This window comes from Elephantulus edwardii, unplaced genomic scaffold (genome assembly GCF_000299155.1).
Source record: "Elephantulus edwardii isolate Elephantulus edwardi_28Jun2011 unplaced genomic scaffold, EleEdw1.0 scaffold00043, whole genome shotgun sequence".
Lineage (NCBI taxonomy): Eukaryota > Metazoa > Chordata > Mammalia > Macroscelidea > Macroscelididae > Elephantulus > Elephantulus edwardii.
The window spans coordinates 19,894,659-19,920,171 of NW_006399793.1; the positions used below are offsets into that span (position 1 = coordinate 19,894,659).

The 25,513-nt window shown below is 38.5% G+C and overlaps 1 protein-coding gene across 1 annotated transcript; it reads left to right on the forward strand.

Annotated features, from left to right (window-relative positions):
• Positions 1-23,606: 23,606 nt before the first annotated feature.
• LOC102870922 (U11/U12 small nuclear ribonucleoprotein 35 kDa protein-like) lies at positions 23,607-24,389 on the forward strand. The gene has a single exon (XM_006885396.1). It carries the CDS (start codon positions 23,607-23,609, stop codon positions 24,387-24,389), a length of 783 nt encoding a protein of 260 aa, XP_006885458.1.
• The last annotated feature ends 1,124 nt before the right edge of the window (positions 24,390-25,513 follow it).

A 25,513-nucleotide genomic window follows, 5' to 3' on the forward strand; every position in this document is an offset into this window, starting at 1 on the left:
TTAGGGCTGTTGTACATAGGGTCGCTATGAGTCGCAGGCAACTCGACGGCACATAACAACAACAACAACAAGCCACATATAATAAAAGGGATTATCTATTCTCTCATAAAACACGTTGTTGTTGTTATTGTTAATTGCCGTCGAGTCGCAGGCTCGTAAAACATACTATAACTTAAATTTCAAAGCCCAAGATTACAAAAAAAACTAGGTCTAATGTCCATAGGACAAATTTAGTGACCACTAGGGTAAACATATTAAAATTTCTGATGACTTCACAGTAGATTTACTGACTTTATATATCATTTAGAATTTGCCATTTTATTACAAAAACAGTTCATTAAAATTTTGTTGCCATTGTTGTTGTTGTTGATGTTATTTGCCATCCACTTAAAACTGTCTCATAGTTGACCCTAAAGTGGGTTTTCAGAGGCTGTACAACACATAAGAAATTTTTCCTGTCTTTATCTTCCAGGGAAGCTGATGAATTTTAGCTTCCTGCCTTTGGATTGACAGTGCAAAGGTTCACCACTGCCCATTGTTTTCAAGACATTTCTGACCCATAGTGTCCCTATAGGATAAAACAGATGTTTCTTTATGGAAACAGACTGCCTTATCATCTCCTATGGAAGAGGGAGAGGGTTTATTGAAATTTTAATGAAAGCTTATAAATAAAATGGATTTCCATTCATTAATTGTTGCACAATTTCCTCTCTGCCTCACACCAGGCCACATTTTTCTTTGGATAAAAAGTTCTTTAGTTGTTATACAAATCTGCCTGCCCACCAGCAGACCACTTTAGTATGCAGCTCTTATTCTGAACTCTTGTCATGCCAATAACACCTAGTCATCTATTCCTTTTCTACAGTTCTCCCCCTTGTCTGTTTCAATGTCATGCACAGTATTTATCCCCTTTTTCTTAGTTTCTCCCCAACCCCCATGTCAGTCATGTTTTATAACAGTGACATTATGCAGGATTTGTCTTTTTGTGATTGAGATAATTCACTCAGCATAATGTCCTCCAGGGTTACCCATATTATATAATATTTCATGAGTTCTTTGTTTTTCAGTGCTGCATAATGTTCCACCACATCTTCCCTCTCCATTTGTTTTTTGATGGGTACTTGGGATATTTCCAGCTCTTTACTATTGTGAACAAAGTAGCAATATACATGGATGTGCATATATCTGCTTGGGTGGCAGTTCTGGTTTCTTTAGGGTATATTTCCAGTAGTGGACTTGCTGGGTCAAATGGTATTTATATTTGCAACTTTTTGAGGAAGAGCCACACTGCCTTCCTCTGTGGTTGCACCATTTTACACTCCAACCAAGAGTGAATAAGGCTTCAAATTTCTCCAAAATCTTGCCAACATTTGTTGTTTACTGCTTTGTTAAATTTTGTATTTTTTCCCAGTGGCTTCCATCAGAATTTCTGGCTTCAGGAAATCCATTGGTACTGTGGAACTTTTTGGAGGTGATGCCTCGATTTGTGTTTGCAAACTCTGGGAGATGTTCTGTTTCTTTCCTGATGTTGTGGTAGAGGTTTTTCATGCCTGAGGTGATGATAGGTTCTTGATCTGAAGTCATTGAGTAGAGGTGGAGAAAAGGTAGAGGTGGGAGAAGCGTAGAGGCGGGCAGACCTTAGAGGCAAACATTCAGTGTGGCATGTAGAGAAGGGCAGCGGGCACTTTGTGTAGAGGCGGGCACCAGGCAAGTTGTTTATATCCAAGTGCAGGGTGCGGCACCTTGAGGTGGGTGCAGGGGCCAGACCTGTCTCCCAGCTGTGCTGGGTTCCAGATGTACCCCCTTCTATTTTTAGTCTTCCTTTATTTTCATTTTTCAGGTGAGTATCTTAAGAAGAAATTAAAACCTAGAGTTGCTATAATAAAGGATACTTTAGGCAGAATATTAAATGATCCAGGAGGTATTCAAAGAAGATGGAAGGAATATACTGAGTCATTGTATGGAAAGGAATTGGCAGATACAAAAGAATTTAATGAAATAACATTTGAGCAAGAGCCTATGGTGATGAAGGAAGAAGTTCAAGCTGTTTTGAAGGAAAAAGCAAAAAAGAAGGCCCCAGGAATAGATGGTATACCAATTGAAGTATTTCAGATAACAGATGCTGCCCTGGACGTGCTCAGCAAGCTGTCCCAAGAAATCTGGAGAACAACCACTTGGCCAACTGACTGGAAGAGATCAATATTTGTTCCCATTCCAAAGAATGGGGACTCAACTGAGTGCAGAAACTACAGAACAATATCATTGATTTGACATGCAAGAAAGATTCTACTCAAGATTATCCAAAAAACGACTGAAACAGCACATCAGCAGAGAACCGCCAGAAGTCCAGGCTGGGTTTAGAAGGGGTCGTGGTACTAGGGATATTGTACCTGATGTTAGATGGACCTTAGCTGAAAGCAGGGAATACCAGAAGAATGTCTATCTGTGTTTCATTGATTATGCAAAGGTGTTTTACTGTGTGGATCATAACAAACTGTAGCTGACACTGAGAAGAATGGGAATCCCAGACATTTAATCATGCTAATGTGAAACCTATACTTGGACCAAGAGACAGTTGTTAGAAGAAAACAGGGTAACACTGCATGGTTCAATATTGGGAAGGTTGTACACCAGGAATGTGTCCTATCTCCATCCCTTTTCAACCTGTATGTAGAACAGATTATCCGAGAGGCTGGGCTCTATAAATGTGGCATCAGGATTGGTGGAAGATCTATTAATCTACGTTATGCAGATGACACAACCCTGCTTGCTGAAACTGAGGAGGACCTCATGCACTTGCTGAAGAGGGTCAAGGACTGCAGCCGTCAGTATGGACTGAGGCTCAATGTCAAGAAGGCAATGATTCTCACCACTGGACCAATCGGTAGCATCAGGATGGATGGCGAAGTGATTGAGATTGCTCACAGCTTCAGTTTGCTCAGCTGCACAGTCAACACTCTTGGCACCAGCAGTCAGGAAATAAAAAAAGAACGTATTGTGATGGGAAAGTCTGCTGTTAGTGACCTCTCTAAAGTACTTAAGAGCAATGGTTTCTCTCTGGAGACTAAGGTGCACTTGATACAGGCCATAGTCTTTGCAATCACTTGTTATGCATCAGAGAGTTGGACAATGACTAGGGAGGATAGAAGGAGAATTGATGCCTTTGATCTGTGGTGCTGGAGAAGAGTATTGAATGTACCATGGACTGCCAAGAAACCAAACAGATTCGTCCTGGAGGGGGTTAAACCAGGATACTCTTTGGAGGCTAGGATTCTGGGGCTTCATCTGACATACTTTGGACATGTTGTAAGGAGAGACAGGTCCTTGGAGAGGGACATCATGCTTGGTAGGTGGAGGGACAGCACAGGAGTTGAAGACCCTCTATGAGGTGGATTGATTCAGTGACTGGGGTAATTGGGATGGGTGTGTCAGAGGCAATGCGGTTGGCACAGGACAGAGCAGGTTTTAGGGCTGTTGTACATAGGGCCCCTATGAGTCACAAACAACTTGACAGCACATAACTACAACAACAACATCTTGTAGACAGCATATTGATAGATTTTATTTTTTTATCCAATCTGCTATTCTTTTTCTCTCCTGTGGTGCATTAAAACCATTTAAATTCAGTGTGATTATTGAGAACAAAGTTCTGTTGCTATCATTGTGTTGAGTTCTTTTTTGATGTTGTTGCTAGTTACTTTGGTCCATCCTGCTTTCTGTGGTACCTCTGTAAGAAGGACATCTCTCAGTGTTTCCTACAATGCTGCTTTTGTTTTTCTTATGAACTCTCTTAAGTTCTGTTTTTCTGGGAATAGCTGTGTTTCTCCTTAATATTTGATGGGAAATTTTGCTGGGTACAGTATTTTTGTTGACACTGGTGTTCTTTGAATGTTTTATATATGTCATTACGTTGTCTTCTTGTTCGCATGCTTTCATGGTTAATCTTATTAGCTCTGCCTTATAGCTTACTCTTTGTTTTTCCCTTGGTGCTTTCAGAAGTCTCTCCATATCTTTAGTTCTGGCAAATTTAACTAGATATATCTTGGTAATTTTCTTTTGGGATCTATTCTATGTGGTGTTCTCTCAGCTTCCTCAATATATATTCTCTCCTTCTTCATCATGCCTGGGAAGTTTTCTTCTAATAATTCTTCTACAACTTTTTCAGTGCCTTTAGTTGCTTCTTCTTGTTCTGGTATTCAGATTATATGTATTTTATTTCTCTTTATGATGTCCCACATTATTCTTAGGTTTTCTTCTTTTGCCTTCCTTTTTGATTCTGCTTTTTGTTCTAGCAGATCAGTGGTGACAATTGTATCTTCTATTTCACTGGTTCTGTGTTCATGCCATCCCTTCAACCATGTTCATGTTTCCCTCCATCATGCTGACAGCCTCTGAAATATTGGTCCTCATATTTTGGACTGTGGTTTCTTGTTTTTCCAGAGCCTCTAATGCCTTGTTTGTTTTATCTGCATTGTTGTGGATTGTTTTCTTAAGCTCTCCTGGTTTTTGCTCACAGGGTCCTGTAATTCTTCAAGTTTGTCTTTCATCAATTTTCAAGTTTGTCTTTCATCAATACTCAATTTTTGTTTTTTAAAATTTTGTGTCAGAAAGTTTCCTCAGACTTTTCAGCTTCAGGAAATCCATTGATAAATGTGTCACTTTTGGGGTGACATCTTGTTTTGGGCTTGTGCAGGTAGTAAGAGAGCCTGCTTCCTACATGACATTGCTGTGGTAGAGTTTCTTAAGTCTGAGGTGATAGCATGTTCTTGATCTGAAGTCACTGCTCCAGAAGAGGGTGGGGCAGCCATTCTGCCTGAGTTTCTCTCTGCCTTCTTACTCAAGGGAAGATATGCTTCAGTTATTAGAGAAAAGACCTATGGAAGCAGCCTCCTCATTCAGACAACTGCTACAGCTACTGTAGCTCAAGGTGCTCTGTGCTAAAGGAAGTTGATGGAGTGGATGTAAGGAGATGCAAGGTAGAGCTCGGAGACCTGATTGGATAACCAGGAAACCTTGGTTTTCCCCTCCGGAATGAACTCCAAATGTCTTGCTCCCTTCTGATTGAGCTCAAAGGATCCCACATGATCCAGCCAAACAACAGTAACCCCCACAACAAGTTGCAGCACCACTCCCACTGTGCATCAGCTCCTGGCATGGGGTGTTGGCATCAGGACCAGTGTTTTGGGCATGGGCAAACAGTGTTGGGACCAGAGTTCCAGGTGCAGGATGGTGGCAACAGGCCTGAAGTTCTGGGCTCTCACTCACTCTAATTCCAGCTTTCCTGCTTGCTCTCTGGTGTGTCACTACCAGGCACATCACTACTGTCATGTGTGTCAGCGTGTCACGTCCATGCTGGAATAGCTAGTAGTTTTTAACCACCCACCTTTTAGTAAACAGCTAAATTATATAATCATTGCAACACAAGAACTTCTTAGTAACACAAAACTTTGCTAAATGCTGACACTCAACGTACAAAAATATATGATTTATTGTTCTATTTGCACAGTGGCAAATATATTAAGTTAATTCTTATAGATTATTCAAGAGGTAACGTTCACTGACTCTTGTATCTACAATCAAATTCTATCCCTCTACCCTAATTAACTCTGATGACTTAGTGGTAAGGAGTTGCACTGCCAGCCTAAAGTCATGAAGTTTGAATCTAACAGCTGTTCTCATGTTATTTACTGTCTCTGAAAACCTTCTAGAAAATCAGATGTCTGCTCCAATCAATGACAAATAACAACAACAACTCTAACTATTTCAAACATTATTGCAAAACTGAAAAGCTACTTCCTGAAATAAAGAAAAGGTCTGGAATCACCCATGAAGTTTCAAGGGTGGGCCTTCTGATAGTCATAATCCTGGGTGTGAATAGGTCCTATTTGCAAGCATTTTCAAGTTATTCAAGGAAAAGTAGGCCTTGAGGTCAAAATATTGATATTAGAAACCTATTATGTGCATTGCTTAAGTGACCATTCTCAGACAAAGCTTCTATCATCAAGGCATAGTCGCAGACCAGTCAGCAGGCTTATTATGACAACATTTTAAAAGCTATACCCATAAAATTTTTCAGATAAAATCAGGGTAACAACAATTAACTGTAACAGTTTCCAAAATGAATAGTGAAAAAGCACTGTATTCTTAAACAAAGAAGTGATTTATGATACACAGGAAAGAGTGAAATAGTTTCTTTTGTCTTCTTTGTTCCAAACCTCAATGCAGAAGCCTAGAATTCCTGAAATTTCCCCTCTCACACTCCAGTGTTTAAAAATGTATGTCATGACAGTTGATCTTTTCATGGCATGAAAGGCTAAGATGAATTACAACTAAGAAAAAATAACGCTAAATAAAAAACACATTAAGGAATTAAAAAGAGCATTGCCTAAGAAAGATCTTGTTCTTTTGTGTAGTAGTTGTAAAGGCTTGATATATTTTATTTGTTCCCTCTGTAATGGTGCCAGCTGTCTCTCAAAATAGAGCTTTCATTCCATATATACAGTTCCCAGATTGAAATGAAATAATGTTTGCTTGCTCCTGGGTGAACAAAGAATAACTGGAAGAGTCATTGTAAGGTAAAAATCACAAGATCTACATGAAGCAATGTTGATATCATTATTGCTCATTTCCGTTAAGGTTTTCTAAGAACACACACACATACATATTGTTGTTGTATGTCGTCAGTCAAATCACCTACGACTCTTAGCAACCCTTTGTACAACAGCTTTGACGCCCGCCCTGTCCTGAGCCAGTCTCAATGATTCCTACACACCTATCCCTATTTCCCTAGTTACTGTATCAATCCGTCTCATCTGAGGTCATGATAGATAGATAGGTATAGAGAGGTATAGAGATAGAGAGGTAGATAGGTAGGTAGGTAGGTAGGTAGGTAGATAGATAGATAGATAGATAGATAGATAGATAGATAGAGATATATCTATCTAGATATCTATCTAGATATTTCTATATCTCTTTATCTCTATCTCTATCTCTAGCTCTAGCTCTATAATCTACACCTATCTGTCTTTATATCTAGAGAGAGAGTGCCCTATTGGTGTGTAGCATTGACTTGGAACTGATTCTTAGCTCACCCTTCAGCAGGTTTTCAGAGGCTGTTTAATCTCAAAAGAAGAGATTAACCATCTTACTCCTACATAGCAGCTGGTGGATTCAAACACTGTACGTTATCACTTTCTCCCTATAAATATGAGACAACCAGAGTCAGAGGTGCTTAATAATATAGAACTGCTAAATGTTAAACTGTGAAAAACAAAACTTATGTTTCCAAGCCTGTATCTGTCACACGATAGCATACTTTGGGATACAAGTTAAATTTTTTTAATTCAATTACTTCTCCTTTTCAGTTGCATTCTATTCAATTCAACTAACTATTGAGCTGAGCACCTACTGCATGTTTTTAGTGTTGTTTATATTTTGCTTTTAGTATGAGATGGACTCTTGCAGATAAGTATAAGAAAATAATACGTAATATGCTGAGAAATTTTTACTAGCATAGTCCATAGGGAGTTGTGCATCTCTGGTGTTCAAACCCATCTTTGTGTCTGAAGGATAAAGATCAACTTTCTCCTATTCTTGAGATTTACAGCCTCAGAAGCCAAATGGAGGGTCACTATGAGTCAGAATTAACTAGCAGGAAGGAAGTGAGTGATTATATATACATAGTATTGCATTCTTATCTGGAACACTTATCTTTCATCTTTGGAAAGAATCTGAAACTTTATGTGAATAGGAAATAATACAACTAAGCAAGGGAGAAAGAATTTTTTTAAATGTTTAAAGAAATACAATTGCAATTTCTTCAAATTTGGTAAAAATATCTTTTAGAAAATCTAGAATGTCAAATCCTAAAACAGCATAATTATGAAAACTATGTCTAGGCATATTAGTGAAAACTATGCCTAGGCAAATTAGTGAAAACTAAAAAATAAGAAAACTTTTCTGAAGTATAAGAAAATAAAAATTAAAATAGATTACATAAATGAGGAAAAATAAGAACAAATTTTTCTCATCATAAAACATGAGGGAAAGAGGAAAAGGAATGTCTTTAAAAACACTGAAAGAAGAGAGAGTTGTCACTTCTGAATTCCATAGCAAAGGAGCAAACATAACTTTCAAGACTGAAAGTGAGATTAAGACATTTTCAGATAAGAAGAGCTTAAAAAATAAAAAAGCCACCCCAATTTACTAGATCTGCACTATGCAAAAAAAAAAAACCTAAGGAAAATGATGCCAAAGGGAATCTTAGACTTTCAACAGCAAATAGAGATCATGAGAAATATTTAAGGTTAGTAATATGGATTGAAGCGCAACATCAAGAAAACAAAGATTCTCACCACTGGGCCGACTGGCAGCATCATGATAGATGAAGAGATTGAGATTGTTGACAGCTTTAGTTTGCTTGCCTCTATATTCAATATTCTTGGTAACAGCAGCCAGAAAATTAAAAGACAAATTGCTTTGGGAAAGTCTGCTGTCAGAGACCTCTCCAGAGTACTGAAGAGCAACAATACCAGTCTGGAGTCTAAGGTGCACCTGATAAAGGTCATGGTCTTTGCCATTACTTGCTGTGCTTCAGAGATCTGGACAAGACTAGGGACAATAGGAGGAGAGTTGATGCCTTTGAACTGTGGTGTTAGAGAAGAGTATTGAATATACCATGGACTGCTAGGAGAAAAAACAAGTTAATTCTGGAGAGGGTGAAGCCAGGCTGCTCCTTGGAGGCACTGATTCTGAAGCTTCTTCTGACATACTCTGGACATGTTGCAAGGAGGGACCAGTCCTTGGAGAGGGATGTCATGCTTGGGAGGGTGGAGGGACAGGCACAGGATAGGAAGACCCTCGATGAGATGGATTGATTCTATTACTGGGGTAATGGGGATAGGTGTGTTGCAGAAAATGAGATTGGCAAGGGATAGAGCAGGGCTGTTGTACATAGGGTTGCTATGAGTCGTAAGCAACTCAATGGCACATAACAACAACAATAATTATAGAAGTAACCAATAGGTCAGTGTTGCTAACCACCCTTGGTGCTTGTGTGTTGACCTACTCCTTTCCCTATTCCATCAACATCCTATTGCAGTCCCACCTAAGCCATTCAACACGTCTCTCACCTTCTCCAGCCCTTGATATGATGGCTTAAGTCTCAAGCCATCTGGGCTTCTATGACTCCTAACACCTCGCACTGCTGCAAGTTTCTTATATTGTAGCCAGTACCTCTTGAGTATGGGATCCTCTAAATCCAGTTACCAGGTACTAGTTTCAGGGAAGACTTCCTATCTCAGACAGTCTTGAACTTCTGCTCCAGGACTGGCTTCTTGTGGCTTATTGCATTTTCTCTTCCATTTGCAGAATAGTGCTGACACAAGAGGATAGTTTCCCAGGAGAGGACGATGTGTCCTCTAGATCTGGTATGTAAGCCTTGTTTTCTTGGCCAGAGGGCCTACAGCTCTCTGGGCCCAAAAATATTTTAGTTGCCAGCCCCAGCCTGAGGACTTCTAGGATTGGACTCTTTACCTGTAGTGATGTAGTGAAGTGGGCTGGGATCAGAATTTGCAGCCGTCTCACCGCCCGAGTTATTTTAACTACCAGCCCCAGCCCTCAGACTTCTGTGATTAGGCACTTTAACTGGAATGAAGTGGTTACTTGTATAATTGGGGATATGTCTTTCATCTGCCCCTTTCTGTAAAATGCTTGTCTGTCTGATACTGCTCTAAATCTGAGCACTCAAATTAAGACAGAGTAGAAAGAAGGACTACAATCCACTTTCAAAATAACAATCCTTCAAAAACCCTATGTACAATAGAGCACACTTTGAATAGCAGACACGGCAACTGAGGCTGAGACCTCAAATATGGAAAGACAAAGGAAGAACAGTTGTAAGCAGACACTAGTGATTGGAACATAGAATGTGAGAAGCATGAATATAGGAAAACTGGACATTGTTAAGAAAGAAATAGAAAGCATAAATATTGACGTACTAGATATTGACTAAGTTAGATGGTTTGTCATGGAACATTTTGAATCATATGATGATATGATCTACTGTGCCAGAGAAGAAAAGGTGAGAAAAAATGGGGTTGCTTTCATAATTTAAAAAAGTCATTTCTAGATCAGTTTTGAAATACAAAGTGGTGAGTGACAGGATAATATCCATACGCGTACAAAGAGGACCAGTGAATATCACTATCATTCAAATATATGCATGGACAACTAGAGCCAAAGAGAAGGAAATAGAAGATTTCTATCAACTTTTGCAGTCAGAAAGCAATCAAACATTCATTCAAAATGCATTAATAATAACGAGTGATAGGAATGCAAAAGTTGGGAATAGGAAGAAGAATCAATCATTAGAAAACATGGATTTGAGGACAGAAATGAGGGTAGAAATAGAATGATAGAATTCTGTACATTTAATAATTTATTCATTTAAAATACTTTTTATAAGAAACACAAATGCAGGATACAGTCATGAATTTCAAGATGGTATGCAAATAAATCAAACTGATTACACCTGTAGAAAGAATCTCTGGAGAAGCTCAGTATCAGCTGTGAAAACTAGGCCAGGGCCTGATTATGGAACAGACCACAAACTACTCATATGCAAATTCAAGCTGAAGTTGAAAAAAACTAAATCAAATCCACACAAACCAAAATTTGACCTTCAGTCTATCCTACATGAGTTTCAAAACCATTTCAATGACAGATTTGAGGCCTTAAACACAAATGAGCAAAGACCAGATGAGCTGTGAGAAGATAAAAAGAATATCATCCATGAAAAATGCAAAAGGTCATTACAAAGTCAGAGGAGGAAGAAAAGACCAAGATGGATGTGAGATGAGACCCTGAATATTGCACTAGAGTGCCAAGAAGCCAAAGAAAAGGGAAGAATTCAAGAAATTAAGGAGCTGAACAGAGTATTTCGAAAGGCAGCTCAGAAAGATGAAGCAAATTATAATAATAAAATGTACAAAGAGGTGGAGTCAGAAAATCAAAAGGGGTGAGCTTGCTCAGCATTTCTGAAGCTAAAGCAATTGAAGAACAAATTCAAGCCTCAAGTTTCAATACTTAAGGATGTTTTGGGCATAATATTAAATGATCCAGGAACCATTAAAAGAAGATGGAAGAAGTATACAGAGCCACTGTACCAAAAAGAATTGGCTGACACAGGAGAATTTCATGAAGCAAAGAGCCTGTGGTGATGAAGGAAGAATTTTAAGGTACTCTAAAAGAATTAGGAAAAGTCAAAGCCACAGAAATTGATGGCATACCAATTAACATATTTCAACAAACAGACACTGCTCTGGATGTGCTCACTAAGTTGTGCCAAGATTCTAGAGAAAAATTACCTGGACAACTGACGGGAAGAGATGTGTATTTGTTCCCATTCCAAAGAAAGGAGATACAACAGAGTACAGAAATTATCAAACAATATTATTACTATCACATGCAAGGAAGATTCTGAATACTATCAAAAAAACTATTAAAACAGCACATCAATAGAGAACTATTGTGCAGGCTGGCTTTAGAAGATGTTGTGGTACTAGGCATATTGTTGATTTCCTTCGAGTCAAGTACAACTGATAGCAACCCTATGAATAAAAAGCCTGAAGCCTTTATATTACTATTGACATTTATCAAAGTTCATAGAGTTTCCAGAGGCATGTTGTTTAGGAAGCAGATGCCACTCCTGCTTCCGCACTTGTCTTAAACTGGGAGCTCCACCACACATTGTTCACCTTGGGTAACTGTTGTGGCATTTGACACCCCAATAGCACAAGTTTCACCATCACAGCAACCCAAAGGGTTACCTCAGTACAACATATTAACAGAAGATTATTGTACCATTAGAAGAATGTTGCTCCAAAATATAATAACCACCAACTTTAAATACACAGGCCCTCCCCTAGGTCTTGTTGACAATAAATAAGAGGCTAAAATAAAAAAAAAAAATTTTTAACCCCACCAACATAGTATGTTGATGATTTTTGTTGTTGAGTTGTCTGTGATGTACAGCAGCTCTGAACCCTTCCCAGTCCTGAATCAGTCTCTCTAATTCCAACACACCAACCCCACTGTTCCAGATAAAGTATCAATCCATCTCATCAGTGGTTTTCTTCTCCTGCACTGTCCATCCACCCTTACAAGCATGATGTCATTCTCCATGGACCGGTCTCTCCTGGCCATGTGCCGAAAGTATGTGAGGCAAAGCTTCAAAATCCTAGCCGTTAAAGAGAGACTTGGTTTCACCCTCTCCAAGACAGACCGATTTGTTTTCTTTTTTTCACATTTAATAAATTTATTTCAATTACATGCAATTTAACAGCCATAAGCATACTTTTAGAAAGCAGACAATAACTGCTCTGTCCATAAAATATAGCCTTATTCATAAAATGAATGGAAATTCCATTGTTAGGAAACAGGCTTGATTTGTTTGTTTTGTGATTTGGGAATACAGTCTGACTAGGCTTTTCTTTCCTGAGGATGAAGATTACAGGAAATGATCTTGTCATTAAATATACAAATTGTCTTAGAGGTAAAATAACAATCTGAAAAAGACCACATAGTCAATGAAAGGCAACATATAACATCAAGGGGGCTTCCAGTGAACCCAGACATTGTCTCTTCCATTCTTCATTCATTTAAAAAATTTCAAAGTCATGATAGGGCAGAAAGTTAGCCTTGACAGTCCATGGTATGTTCAAGACTCATCAGCACCACTACTTGAATGCATCTATTCTTCATCTGTCATCGTTAGTCATTGTCAAGCTCTTTAAAACATAACAAGGCATATTATAGCTAATGTTAGATGGATCTTGGCTGAAAGCAGAGAGGACCAGAGGAATGTATACAGATAGATATTGACTATGCAAAGACATTTGACTGTGTGGATCACAACAAACTGTGGCTGACTCTGAGAAGAATGGGAATCCCAGAATGTGTGATTGTGTTCATGTGAAACCTACATTTGGACCAGGAGACAGTCATCAGAAAAGAGCAAGGAAACATTTCATGGTTCAAAATTGGGAAGGGTGTATGCCAGGCATGTATTCTGTCTCCATACCTTTTAAATTTTTATATGCTAAAAAGATCATCCGGGTAGCTGGGCTGTATGAAGAGAAATGTGGCATCAGGATTGGAAGAAGACTCCTCAACAACCTGCATTATGCAGATGACACAACCCTGCTTACTGAAACAGAAGAGGACCTAAGCTCTTGCCGCAGAAGGTCAAGGACTGCAGCCTTCAATATGGATTGAAGCTCAACATAAAAAAAAAAAACCCACAAATATTCTCACCACTGGTCCAATTGGCAGCATTATGATAGATGGTGAACAGATTGAGATTGGTAACATCTTTAGTTTGTTTGACTCCATGATCTTGGTACCAGCAGCCAGGAAATCAAGAGGCAAATTGCATTGGGAAAGTCAGCTGTCAGGAACCTATCCAGAGTATTGAAGAGCAATGATGTTATTCTGGAGACTAAAGTGCACCTGGTCCAGGCCATAGGCTTCACAATTGCTTGTTATGTGTCAGAGAACTAGAAAATGAGTAGGAATGATTGAAAGAGACTTGATGCCTTTAAGCTGTGGTGTTGGAGAAGAGAGCTGAATATACCATGGACTGCTAGGAGAACAAACAGGTTCATCCTTGGAAAGGGTGAAACCAGTCTGCTTCTTGAAGGCAAGATTCCAAGGCTCCATCTGACATATTTTTGGCTATGTTGCAAGGAGGGAACAGTCCTTGGAGAGGGACATCATGTTTGGAAGGATGGAGTAGCAGAGAAAGAGAGGAAGACAATCAATGAGATAGTATGACACAGTGACTGGGGTAGTGAGGGTAAGTGTATCAGAGACAATAAAGTTGGCCCAGGATAAAGCAGGTTTCAGGGTCATTGTACATAGTGTCTCCATGAGTTGCAAGCAATTTGACAGCTCATAACAACAACAACAACATATTACCCTTGGACCAGGAGACAGTCGTCAGAACAGAGTAAGTAAACACTACATGGTTTAAAACCAGGAACAGTGTACGCCAGGAATGTGTTATATCATCATATATTTTCAATCTATATATAGAATAGATCATTCAGGAGGTTGAGCTCTATGACAAGAAATGTGGCATTAGGATTGGAGGAAGACTCATCAACAATCTGTGTTATACAGATGACACAACCCTGCTTGCTGAAACTGAGGAGAACCTGAAGCAGTTGCTGCAAAATATCAAGGACTAAAGCCTTAAATATGGGTTGATATACAACATCAAGAAAACAAAGATTCTCACTACTGGTCCAATTGGCTCATCATGATTGATGGTGAAAAGATTGACATTGTTAATAGCTTTAGTTTGCTTGGACCCACAATCAATATTCTTAGTATCAGCAACCAGAAAATCAAAAGAAGTATTGTGTTGGGAAAGTTTGTTGTCAGGCACATTTCCAGAGTATTGAAGAGCAACGTGTAAGTCTGGAGACTAAGATGAACCTGATCCAGGCCGATATCTTCACAATTAATTACGTGTTATGCATCAGGAAGATGGACAATGACTATAATGATAGAAGAATTTATGCCTTTGAGCAATGGTTCTGGAGAAGAGTATTGATTATAGCATAGACGGCTAAAAGAACAGGTTCAACCTGGAGAGGGTGAAACCAGGCTGCTCCTTTGAGACAGATTCTGAAGCTCCATCTGACATACTTTGGACATGTTTCAAGGAGGGACCAGTCCTTGGAGAGGGGCATTATGCTTGGTAGGGTGGAGGGACAGCACAAGATAGGAAGACGCTCAATGAGATGGATTGACTCGATGACTGGGATAATGGGGATATGTTTGTCAGAGACAACAATGTTGGTTCAGGATAGAACAGAATTCAGAGCTGTTTTATGTAGGGTCACTATGAGTCACAGGAGACTTGAAGGCACATAACAACAACAATAAATTACACCTTAGTACAGTATAAAGAACATAATTTCAAATGAGAATGAAATAAGTTAAAAAATCATTGTAAGATCTGAAGGATAGTGAAAATAAGAAGAATGAAGTAGAAGTATGTAAAATTGTGTGTGTGTGTGTGTGTGGTGTATTTTACTCCAAATTATCCAGCTATGTTGAACATACAGATTGATTTGAACTTTTTTGGGTTCATTACTTCTGGGAAAAAAAGAAATTATTCTATTTCAAGAATAAACATTTAGCTTAAAATTATTTTTCCAGCTTGACTGTTGATAAAATATACTCCAATTTTAAGGCAATTTTACAAAGCACTATAGAATTAAGCTACTATATTAAAATTAAAAAATAAGCAATGAATGGTACAGTATCTGCAAAAATTCTAATTCTTTAGTATTAAAGTTTAATTAGGTGCAAATTAGGGTTATATTGAAAAACTAAAAGCCAAAATTGCTGTGAATTGACTACAAGAGATAAAAAATAAGTTTTTAAGAAAAATTTAAAAATCTTTAGAAATCAGATATTACAAAGACTAAAAGCCTAGAAAGTTAATTTATGAGTATTGACAAGAAAACGTAGACATTTGAAATCAAGAAGTACATTTTGCCTCTCAGAGAACATGAATGAAAGTGCAATAAAGCTAGTAAGGCTTCTTTACTCAACTCTAATTGCCTTCTGAATCGATTTCAGCTGACCCTTCAGCAAGTGTTTTTGGAGGCTGTAAAACTCACAGGAGGAGACAGTCCATCTTTTTCTCCCCATACAAATGATTAAGTGCTCAATCTAAATGTTTATAGTTCAAACCCACCTCAAGGCATCTTGGAAGGGAAGTGTGGTGATTGTCTAAAGACTATATCCTTGAAAATACTGTAGAGAACATTTTCCTTCACCAGAATCAACGTAATAACTTGGTATATTTGTTTTTAAAATATGAAGCAAGTGAAACTGGTCTCAATTTTACTTTGCCATCCAAATCACAATGCAGTTAAAAAGAAAATGCTAAGTTTTTAAGTTTGACATTTCTGAGATTCTGTTGGAAAAAGCATAAGTTATTGTTTCCAAAGTAATTGCAGAGCACTATGGAAAGGATTCTTTTATTCCATTGGGGTTTTGAAGAAGTAAGACTGTGCTCCATTTGACTGTAGACATCTGTAGATGTCTATTTTTTTGTGTCTATTTGCAAATCCTGACCCTCTCTGGCAAATAAACAAACAAATATATTCATTTGTAGCAGGCTTTCACTATTAGGAATATATATTGAGCTATAAATTGGTTGTTTATACATGTCTCTCCCTTAGTATAATGAGCTCCTAAAGAGAGTAGCAGTTTCCTTTTTTTCTTGGAATTGCCATGCCCAGAACAGTACTTAGCCCATGGGATGCTCAGTAAAGTGTTGTTAAATAAATGGAATATTGCATCCATTTATGCAGGACTGGCTACATCATTAGCTCATTGGTGTGGTGGATAATCACTCAGCCGTTAGCCCAAAAATTAATCAGTTTAATTAACCAGTTGCTCTGTAGGAGAAAGATATGATTGTCCTAAAGTCCTAAAATCCCTGAAGATTACAGTGTTGGAACTATTTTAGAGTAGTTCTACTCTGACCTATAGAGTCACTGCAGGTTAGATGACATTTGATGACAATGGATGCTTTTGAGGATGCATATACACACTGTATCATTTAAGATACAACCTTTTGTTTTAGGTCATTAGACTTGGAACTTCTAAAAAATATTTTTACTGATATTTTAAGGAAATTTATAAAAGTTTACAGAAAACCTAGATTTCCATTCATTCACTGTTACAAATGTTCCTCCCTACCCTCTCCCTCAGGTCCCTTTTCTCTTTTAAAAGATTCAGTGTTGCACAATTTCCTCCCTCCCCTCAGTCCACTTTGCTATGCACCTCTTATTCTGGACGGTTGTCATGAAAATAATGCCTAATCAAAGATCTGATCTTTGGTAACAAAATACTGTTATTATGTGCCATCAAGAAAGAAAATTTTGAGTGTGGCTCTGGTGTCTTTAGAGAAATACCTAGCAGTGGACTTGACGGATCAAATGTAATTTCTCTTTCCAATTTTCTGAGAAAGCGCCAGACTGCCTTTCATAGTCATTATACCAATTTATATCCCCATCAATAGTGAATGAGTTCTAATCTCTCCACAACCTTGCCAGCATTTGTTGCTTGCTAGCCTGTTGAACTTTGCTGTTGTTCCTGGAGTAACTCATGACTGTTTTGATTTTCATCTCTCTAATAGCTAGGGATTTTGGACATTTTTCATGTGTCTGTTTGCCATCTGAATGTCCTCTTAGGTGAAGTGTCAATTGATATTCTGTGCTCACAACTCAAACAGATGTGTGCACATCTGTTTATTCACAATAGCAAAGAGAGATTGAAGTAAGTGCCCATCAATATAGCAATGGACAGAAAAACAATGGTACATTGACACAATGTAACATTATGAAGCATTATAAAACAAATAGTAAAAAGTTACTTAACATGGACAAGCCTTGAAGACATTATATTAAGTGAAATATCTCAGACACAAAAGGATAAATACTGCATAGCACTGCTGTTCTAAAACAGAGCAGACAGAGGAGGCTGGAGAGGGAATAGGAAAGAAGTTAAGAAGATGAATAGAAGATTTCAAAAGGGTTTTTTTATTAGGTATTTAAAAAAATAAATAAGTCACTGGCCCTTGAAAATTGTATCATGTGGGCTCTGAATTAATTTCTATCATGAAGACCATATTCTCATAGAGAAAAAAAGTTTCAGAAGCAGATATAAAATATTTCAAAGGTGTCAAGTTCTCAAAGTAGGTTACAAACAGAAACAGTGACATTCAAATCAGAAACTGTACAGTTCAGAGCGGGACAACAAATAAAAACAACAATAAACTCCCCCTACCTCTTTGCTATTCAGTAGGTTTGGAGTTATGGTGACACCATAGTATAAAGTTGTTGTGTACGAGCAAGTCAGAACTGACCCATTATTGACCCTCTAGTTGGTTTTCAGAGGCAGTAAATCACACGGGAGGAGATTGCCCATTGTTCTCCCATGGAGCAATTCACAGATTAAAACTATATGTCTTGTCAAATATCAGTTGACCATAGGCAAATAATAAGTCCATTTCTGGGTTCTCAATTCTCTTGCATTCAACAAGGAACTAAAACCTATTCAATGAGGAAATGACAATGCCTTCAACAAAAGATGCTGATAAAACTGGACTGCTACCTATAGAGTGATGAAATGGGATCCACATCTCACACTATACACAAAAATCACCTCAAGGTGAATCAGAGACTTGGAAGTAAAGACCTAAACCGTAAAGTTTGTAAAATACAAACTGGGATCAAGCTTAGAGAACCTAGTCTGTGGTATAAAGTGAGTGCCAAATACAACCAGAAACGCACAATCTGAAGAGCACAAAATTGATAAATGGGATCTTCTGAAGATTAAATCCCTGTGTGCATCAAAACTTTTTCCAACAGGATGAAAAAAAACCCAAAAAAAAAACCCCACCAACTAAGAACAAACATCTGCAATACCATCTCAGACAAGAGTCTTATAATGAAAGTTCATAGAATACTCCTGGGCCTCCACCTGAAAAAGACTGATAACCCAATTACAAAATGGGCAACAGACATGGAAATATTTTTCCCAGAGGAAGATATTCGAATGGCCAACAGACACATGAAAAAAAAAATGCTCCAAACCACTGGCAGTAGGAGAGATGTAAATCAAAACCACAGTGAGATACCATTTCACTCTAGTAACAATGGCAAAGCTTAACAGGACAACAAGTAATAAATAGTGGAGAGTATGGGATGAGAAAGGAATTCTTATACGTTGTTGGTGGGATTGTAAAATGGTACAACCATTCTGGAAGGCAGTTTGGTGCTTCCTCAAAAAGCTGAGCATAGAAATTCTATATGACCCAGCTATTCCATTGCTTGGAATAGACCCCAAGAAAATGAGAACTGAAGCTCAAACGGAGACTTTTACACCAATGTTCAGAGCAGCATTATTTACCATCACAAGAACACGGAAACAGATATATGCACACCCATGTTTATTGCAGCTTTGTTCACAATAGCAAGGAGTTGGAAACAACCTAAGTGCCCATCAACAAACGAATGGCTAGAGAAGCTGTGGTATATTCGCACAATGGAATACTATGCTGCATTAACAAACAAGGAACTCATGCAATATTATTCAAAATGGTTGACTCTGGAGAACATTATGCTGAGTGAAATATCCCAGTCACAAAAGGACAAATATTACATGATGCCACTGTTGTAGAATGGGACTGTCCTTGGGGTTGGGGAGAGACTGAGTAAGATGTGTTCAATAATGTATACTGCACTGAAACAGAGGAGGGAGAAAACTGTTTAAAAGAGATATATAACTAGGTATTTCTGTCATCACAGGAGACTAGAGCGAGGGCTACATGGTGGAGGGGACCTGGGGGAGGGTTTGTAAAACAATGAAAGAATCTTTTCTTTTACTTTTCCATAATTTTTGGACTCATGTACTTATAACTTGTTAGTCAAATTTGTGTCTTCTAGGTTGCAACACCCCCATGATACATCTTCAAGGATATGAACATGTACGGCCAAGCACAATCAATAAGAGTGCATCTAAATTCCAAAATCAATCTCCATAATAGTCTATGTGTTTCCTACTGCCAAAGGGGCCCTTTAGAGTAGTGAGAGAAGATCTTCACCCTGAAACCCACAGCGTCCCTTTTCAGCAGGAAGTAGCTAAGAGAATACGCCATCCCCTTTTCCTTATGACTCAGGGTGAAGTCTCTCTCAGGGAGGAGTGATAGGGAATGGCAAAGGACACACTGACAAAGAAGATTAATCAGAACTGGCTTAGACAAGCACTGTGGCATTTGGACAAGAACAAACTGGGAGGAGGGTAGAGAGAATAGTGCAACAATGAATGAATGGAAACCCAAAATCTCTGTAAATGTTTATGAAAATTAATAAAATATAATTATAGAATAAAAAGAACACGGAAACAGGCAAAAAGTCCAACCACAAACGAATGGATTGAGAAATTATGATATATTCATTCACATGATGAAATACTATGCAACATGTGGGAGCAATGATTTTTTTGTAAATTACTACCTAACTTGGGCAGGACTGGAGAGCACTATGCTATATGAACTTACTCAGTCCCTTAAAGAGAAATATTGTATAAGACCATTAATGTAGAACAAGTATGAGGATCCAAGGGACAAGGATAGAGGGGGACAGGGTGGTGAAGATGAGGGGATTTATTCATAGGGTAGCACAATTTGATAGGTGGAGGGAGAGGAAAAGATCCTAGATGAAAAATAATACATACTAACTCTGTAAGCAAACCAGTACAAAATAAAATTTTGTAAAGAAAAAAATTAAACTACATGACTTGGAATTGCAGTGTAGCTTCTTACCACTAGACCTATGAGGGTTCCAATGTTGTAAACCTTAAAGGAAGCAAGCTACATCTTTCTCCCTCAGAACTTGTGAATTGAAACCACTGACCTTTTGGTTAGTAGCCAAGCACTTTGGAATATTTTATTGGCAAGCTTTATTCTTCCTACTGCTAAAAATTTAAAAAGAAAACTTCATAATTAACTAGAACATTTTATTCCTTGAACTTGTAAAAGTAAGTTTAGATGTTTCCATTGTTGTTGTTATGTGTCATCAAGAGAACCAAGACTCATAGCACCCAATCCTGCGAACAATGACTCTGAATCTTGTCCTATCCTGAGCCAGCTTCACTGTCCCTGACACACATGCCATCGTTACTGTGCCAATCTCTCTCACCCAACGTTTTCTTTTCTTGTGTTGATTGACTGTCACTTCAAGGACGACGTCCTTCTCCAAAATTTGGTCCTACCTGGCCACATGCCAGAAATATGTGAGACATAGCTTCAATATTTTCTTTTGTTTTTAATAAATAGGTGCAAATTATAAATTCTAATATAACAGCTCCTTCAGGTATAGTTTTGCATGCCACACATGCTCTTATTTATTTTATTACACTTAAGCATGATATTCCTAAAATCCAGGTATATTTACTACGTGAATATAATTGTTTCTAACCATTACCTACTATTCTATATAGCCCACTACATTCTATTACTTGAACTCCCAGTCATAGGAAACTAGTTGATTCTAACTCTGATAACCATGAATGATGCTACAATAAGCATCCTTTTATGTCTTTTTATGTCTTTTAGTGTATCTCTGAGATAAAGTCCATAGAACATATATTGAGGAAATGGGTAGTTTAAACATAAAACATGACAAATTTAATTTCAGCTGCATCAGCTTAGATGGCTTCCCTAAATGTCTGTGTCTCTGGTATTAGTTAAGGAAATGTGCCGCCAACGCAATGGCAAGCAAGTCTGATCTACCAGCTGCTCCATAGGAGAAAGATAAACAATCTCTTGAGATTTACAGCCTCTGAAAAACCTACTGGAAGGTTAATTATGAGCTAGTTCTGATTCAATGGCAAAGAGACTCTTTGAGCAATAATGGAGAAGCCCTGCTGCTATAGTGTATGTAAAACCATGTCTAGGTGCTAACTGAAAGATCTGTAGTTCAAACCCACCAGCTGCTGTGTTGAAAATGGGTAGTCTCCTCAAATAAAAATTTACAGCTTCAGCAACACAATAGAGATTCACTATAAGTCAGACTCACTTTGATTGGTTATTTGTGAATATGGTTTCTTATATTCCCTCCAAACCTTTCAATAGTTTTCTACTTTTTATCAAAAGTTTGACATAGATATAAAGAAGTATAAGAGTATAAACAGCTCATATTGCTTTAAATTTGAATTTCCAGAATTACAAAGTAAATTTAGTGTTATGTTGCTTAGTAACTTCTTGAATTTCCCTTTGTAAATTGCCTTTCAAATATTATGGCCCTTTTTATTTTATTTTGTCCTGTTTTATTAATTTGCAAAACCTACTTATTTTCTAGATGCTAATCTCAGTTTTGAATACTACATTTTCATTTTTTCTTCAGTTCTTCTAGCTATTCATTTTCTTTGTCAATGATAACCTTCACTGAACATACCCTCAAGCCTTACGGAAAAGCTCTGTTGGCCTACTGGTAAGAAACCACGCTACAATTCTGACAGCACGTGGTTCGAATTCACCAATTGTTCCACAGAAGAAATATGAGCACTCTCCCTCCATTTTACTGCCTCTGAAAACCCACTAGAAGACCAGCTATGGGTTGTTCCAACTCAATGGCACACAACAAAACCAACACTCTTATGTTTTATGGTTTTGAAATTTTGCTTACAAGATAATTTCTGCTCTGCCCCTAAATAACAAAATAATTTCTTGTAATTTCTTTTATTAACTTTTGAATTCTGCTTCTCACACCTAGGTATTTAATTAGCTATGATATGTTAATCATAAACAATTTCCAAAGGCGCACAATTACACGCTCTAGAATTCCAAGCCTTCTTAATGTTAACCATAATTTATTATGATCCACACAATGCAATAGTTGCCATTGTCAATAAAACACAAGAAACTTTCAGATATTCTCTGGTTTCAAACAAGATCCATCAATATCATCAGCGATGATATACCTCATTCCATAGCTACTTCTGAACCCAGTTTGAATTTCTGGCAGTTCCTTGTTAATATGCTGCTCTAGGGATAATTAACTAATCTTTAGAAGATTAACTTGTATGTGGCATTAATAATCTTGTCCAATAATTTCCCCATGCTAGATCATCTGTGGATTTTTTAATGGCCATAATATAGTTTTTCTCCTGTCAGTTGGCCACTTCTTTATAAATTTCTTGGCATAGATGAGAAAGCATGTTCAGGAGTTAGATCCATTCATCATACCTATTCAACTCGTATGCTAAGTAAATAAGCCAAGAATCTGGGCTATAAAAAAGGCTGTAAATCGGGATGGGTGTGTCAGAGGCAGTGCGGTTGGCACAGGACAGAGCAGGGTTTAGGGCTGTTGTGCATTGGGTCACTATGAGTCGAAAACGACTCGACGGCACATAACAACAACAACAATGTTTACAACTCCCAAAGATACATAAAGATCAGGATTATGAGAGGAAAAAATGGTGCAAAATTTCATTGAACAAGGATATGCATGTTCGAAGGAGTGAACCATAATGTAATCAAATTCTCACAAGAAAATTTACGAATAAATCCATCCTTTCCTTGCGGGAGACAGAGTCAGTTGATTCCACACAACTGCACTTTCGAAAGTCTATCAGAGGAATTGTTTAATTGGGCGTTTTGGATGTCGCGCTAAAACCCAGAAAATCGCAAGGTATTTTCTTCTAAAGGTTACACCCTTTGCCCTGGAGTGATGCAATTAATCTTCTTATCACGAACACACGCAAAAATAATCCGGGCGTATGGCGAATCTGTGCCTCGCGATGTGAAATCCGGTCGAGTCCGCAACCTGGACTCTCCTGTCGCTTCGCGCGGTGCAGTCGCCGCGGAACAAGAACCCTCGAACCTCGCTGGAGGTGGCTTGGCAGCGATTTGGAGAGAGGGAGCCCCAGATCGACAAAAGCGAAAAAAGAATTCCACCTAGAAGGTCGGTGTCCTCCGTTTCAAGCCTCCTGGAAGGGGAGCCTCGATTGGGACCATGCGGCATGATCGCACATCATCATCGAGCACCAACAAATGGATGCCTATCGCCAAGGAGTACGACCCACTTAAAGCTGGTAGCATCGATGGCACAGATGAAGAGCCCCATGACCGGGCCATCTGGCGGGCAATGCTAGCTCGCTATGTCCCCAACAAAGGCGTCACAGGAGATCCCCTCCTCACCCTGTTTGTGGCTAGGCTCAACTTGCAGACTAAAGAAGAGAAGTTAAGGGAGGTGTTTTCCCGGTATGGTGAAATCCGGCGGCTCCGGCTGGTGAGGGACCTTGTCACTGGCTTTTCAAAGGGCTACGCCTTCGTGGAATACAAGGATGAGCGGTCCCTGGTCAACGCATACAGAGATGCAGATGGCCTGATTATCGACCAGAACGAGATCTTTGTAGACTATGAGCTGGAAAGGACACTCAAAGGCTGGATTCCCCGGCGGCTCGGAGGGGGACTGGGTGGCAAGAAGGAATCGGGACAGCTGAGATTCGGGGGCCGGGACCGACCTTTCCGGAAACCCATCAACCTACCCGTGGTAAAGAATGACCTCTACCGAGAGGGGAAAAGAGAAAGGAGGGAGCGATCACAATCCCGGGAAAGGCACTGGGACTCGAGGCCGAGGGATCGAGACCATGACAGGGGCCGGGAGAAACGGTGGCAGGACAGAGAGGCCGCCAGGGCATGGCCCGAAAACAGCTGGGAGAGGGACAGGGACAGAGACAGACACTTTAGGGATGACAGGGTGAAGGGCAGGGAGAAGAGACACAGAAGTAAATGAAGTTCAGCAGTGAGGACAGGGACAAAGACTGAGGTACCTTGGGGTCTGCACACCGGGGGGTCTTGTGTGCTTGAATAAATGTCACAGATGGTTAAAAAAAAAAAAAGACTGTAGTATATTCACATAATAGAATACTGTGCTGCATTGAAAAACAAGGAACTCATGCAATAGTATTAAAAATGGGTGACCCTGGAGGACATTATGCTGAGTAAAATATCTCAGTAACAAAAAGACTTATACTGCATAATGCCATTGTTATAAAATGGGACTGACATTGGGTTTGGGGGAGAATGAGAAAGATGGGATAAATAATGTACACTCTATTGAAACAGATGAGGGAGAAAACTGTTTAAAAGTGATGTATGATTACGTATTATTGTCATGACCGGAGTCTAGCTCAAAGACTGCATAGTGGACTGGACTTGGGGGGAGGGTTGAATAACAATGAAAGAATTTTCCTTTTACTTTTCAAAGGGAAGAACGAACTTGGGGGGGAGGGTTGGGCAGGGAGAGAAGTGTAACAATGAATGAATGGAAATCCAAAGTCTCTGTAAATTTTAATTAAAATTAATAATAATTTAAAAAGGGGGGAAAGAGACTTTTACATTAGAATTGTATGAATAATTATGAACAACCTTCATTACGATGATAACACAACACTGCTTTCTAAAACTGAAGATCTGAAGTACTTGCTGAAAAAGATACAAAAACTGCAGTCTTCAATATAGATTATACCCCACCCATAAATAAACAAAAGTTCTCACAACTGTACTGATAAACAACATCGTGATAAATGGAGAAATTAATTAAGTTGTTAAAGATTTCATTTTACTTAGATCCAAAGTCAGTATTCATGGAAATAGTAGTCAAGAAATTAAAAGATGTCTTGCTTTGAGTAAATATCCTGCAAAGAAACTCTTTAAAATATTCTAGAACAAGGATGTAAGTGTAAATAATAAGAAGTGCATGACTAAGCCATGGTATTAACAATTAAATAATAAGCATTTGAAAGTTGTACAGTGAATAAAGAAGAAAAACAAACAGGCACTTTGAATTGTGTTGATGGTGAAGAGTAGAGAGTATACCATTCACTGTAAAAAAGAACAAATAAAATTGTCTTGGAA

What these genes read in the sequence shown, in the direction of transcription:
- LOC102870922 (XM_006885396.1), top strand. Translation starts at nt 23,607, where the DNA reads ATGCGGCATGATCGCACATCATCATCGAGCACCAACAAATGGATGCCT.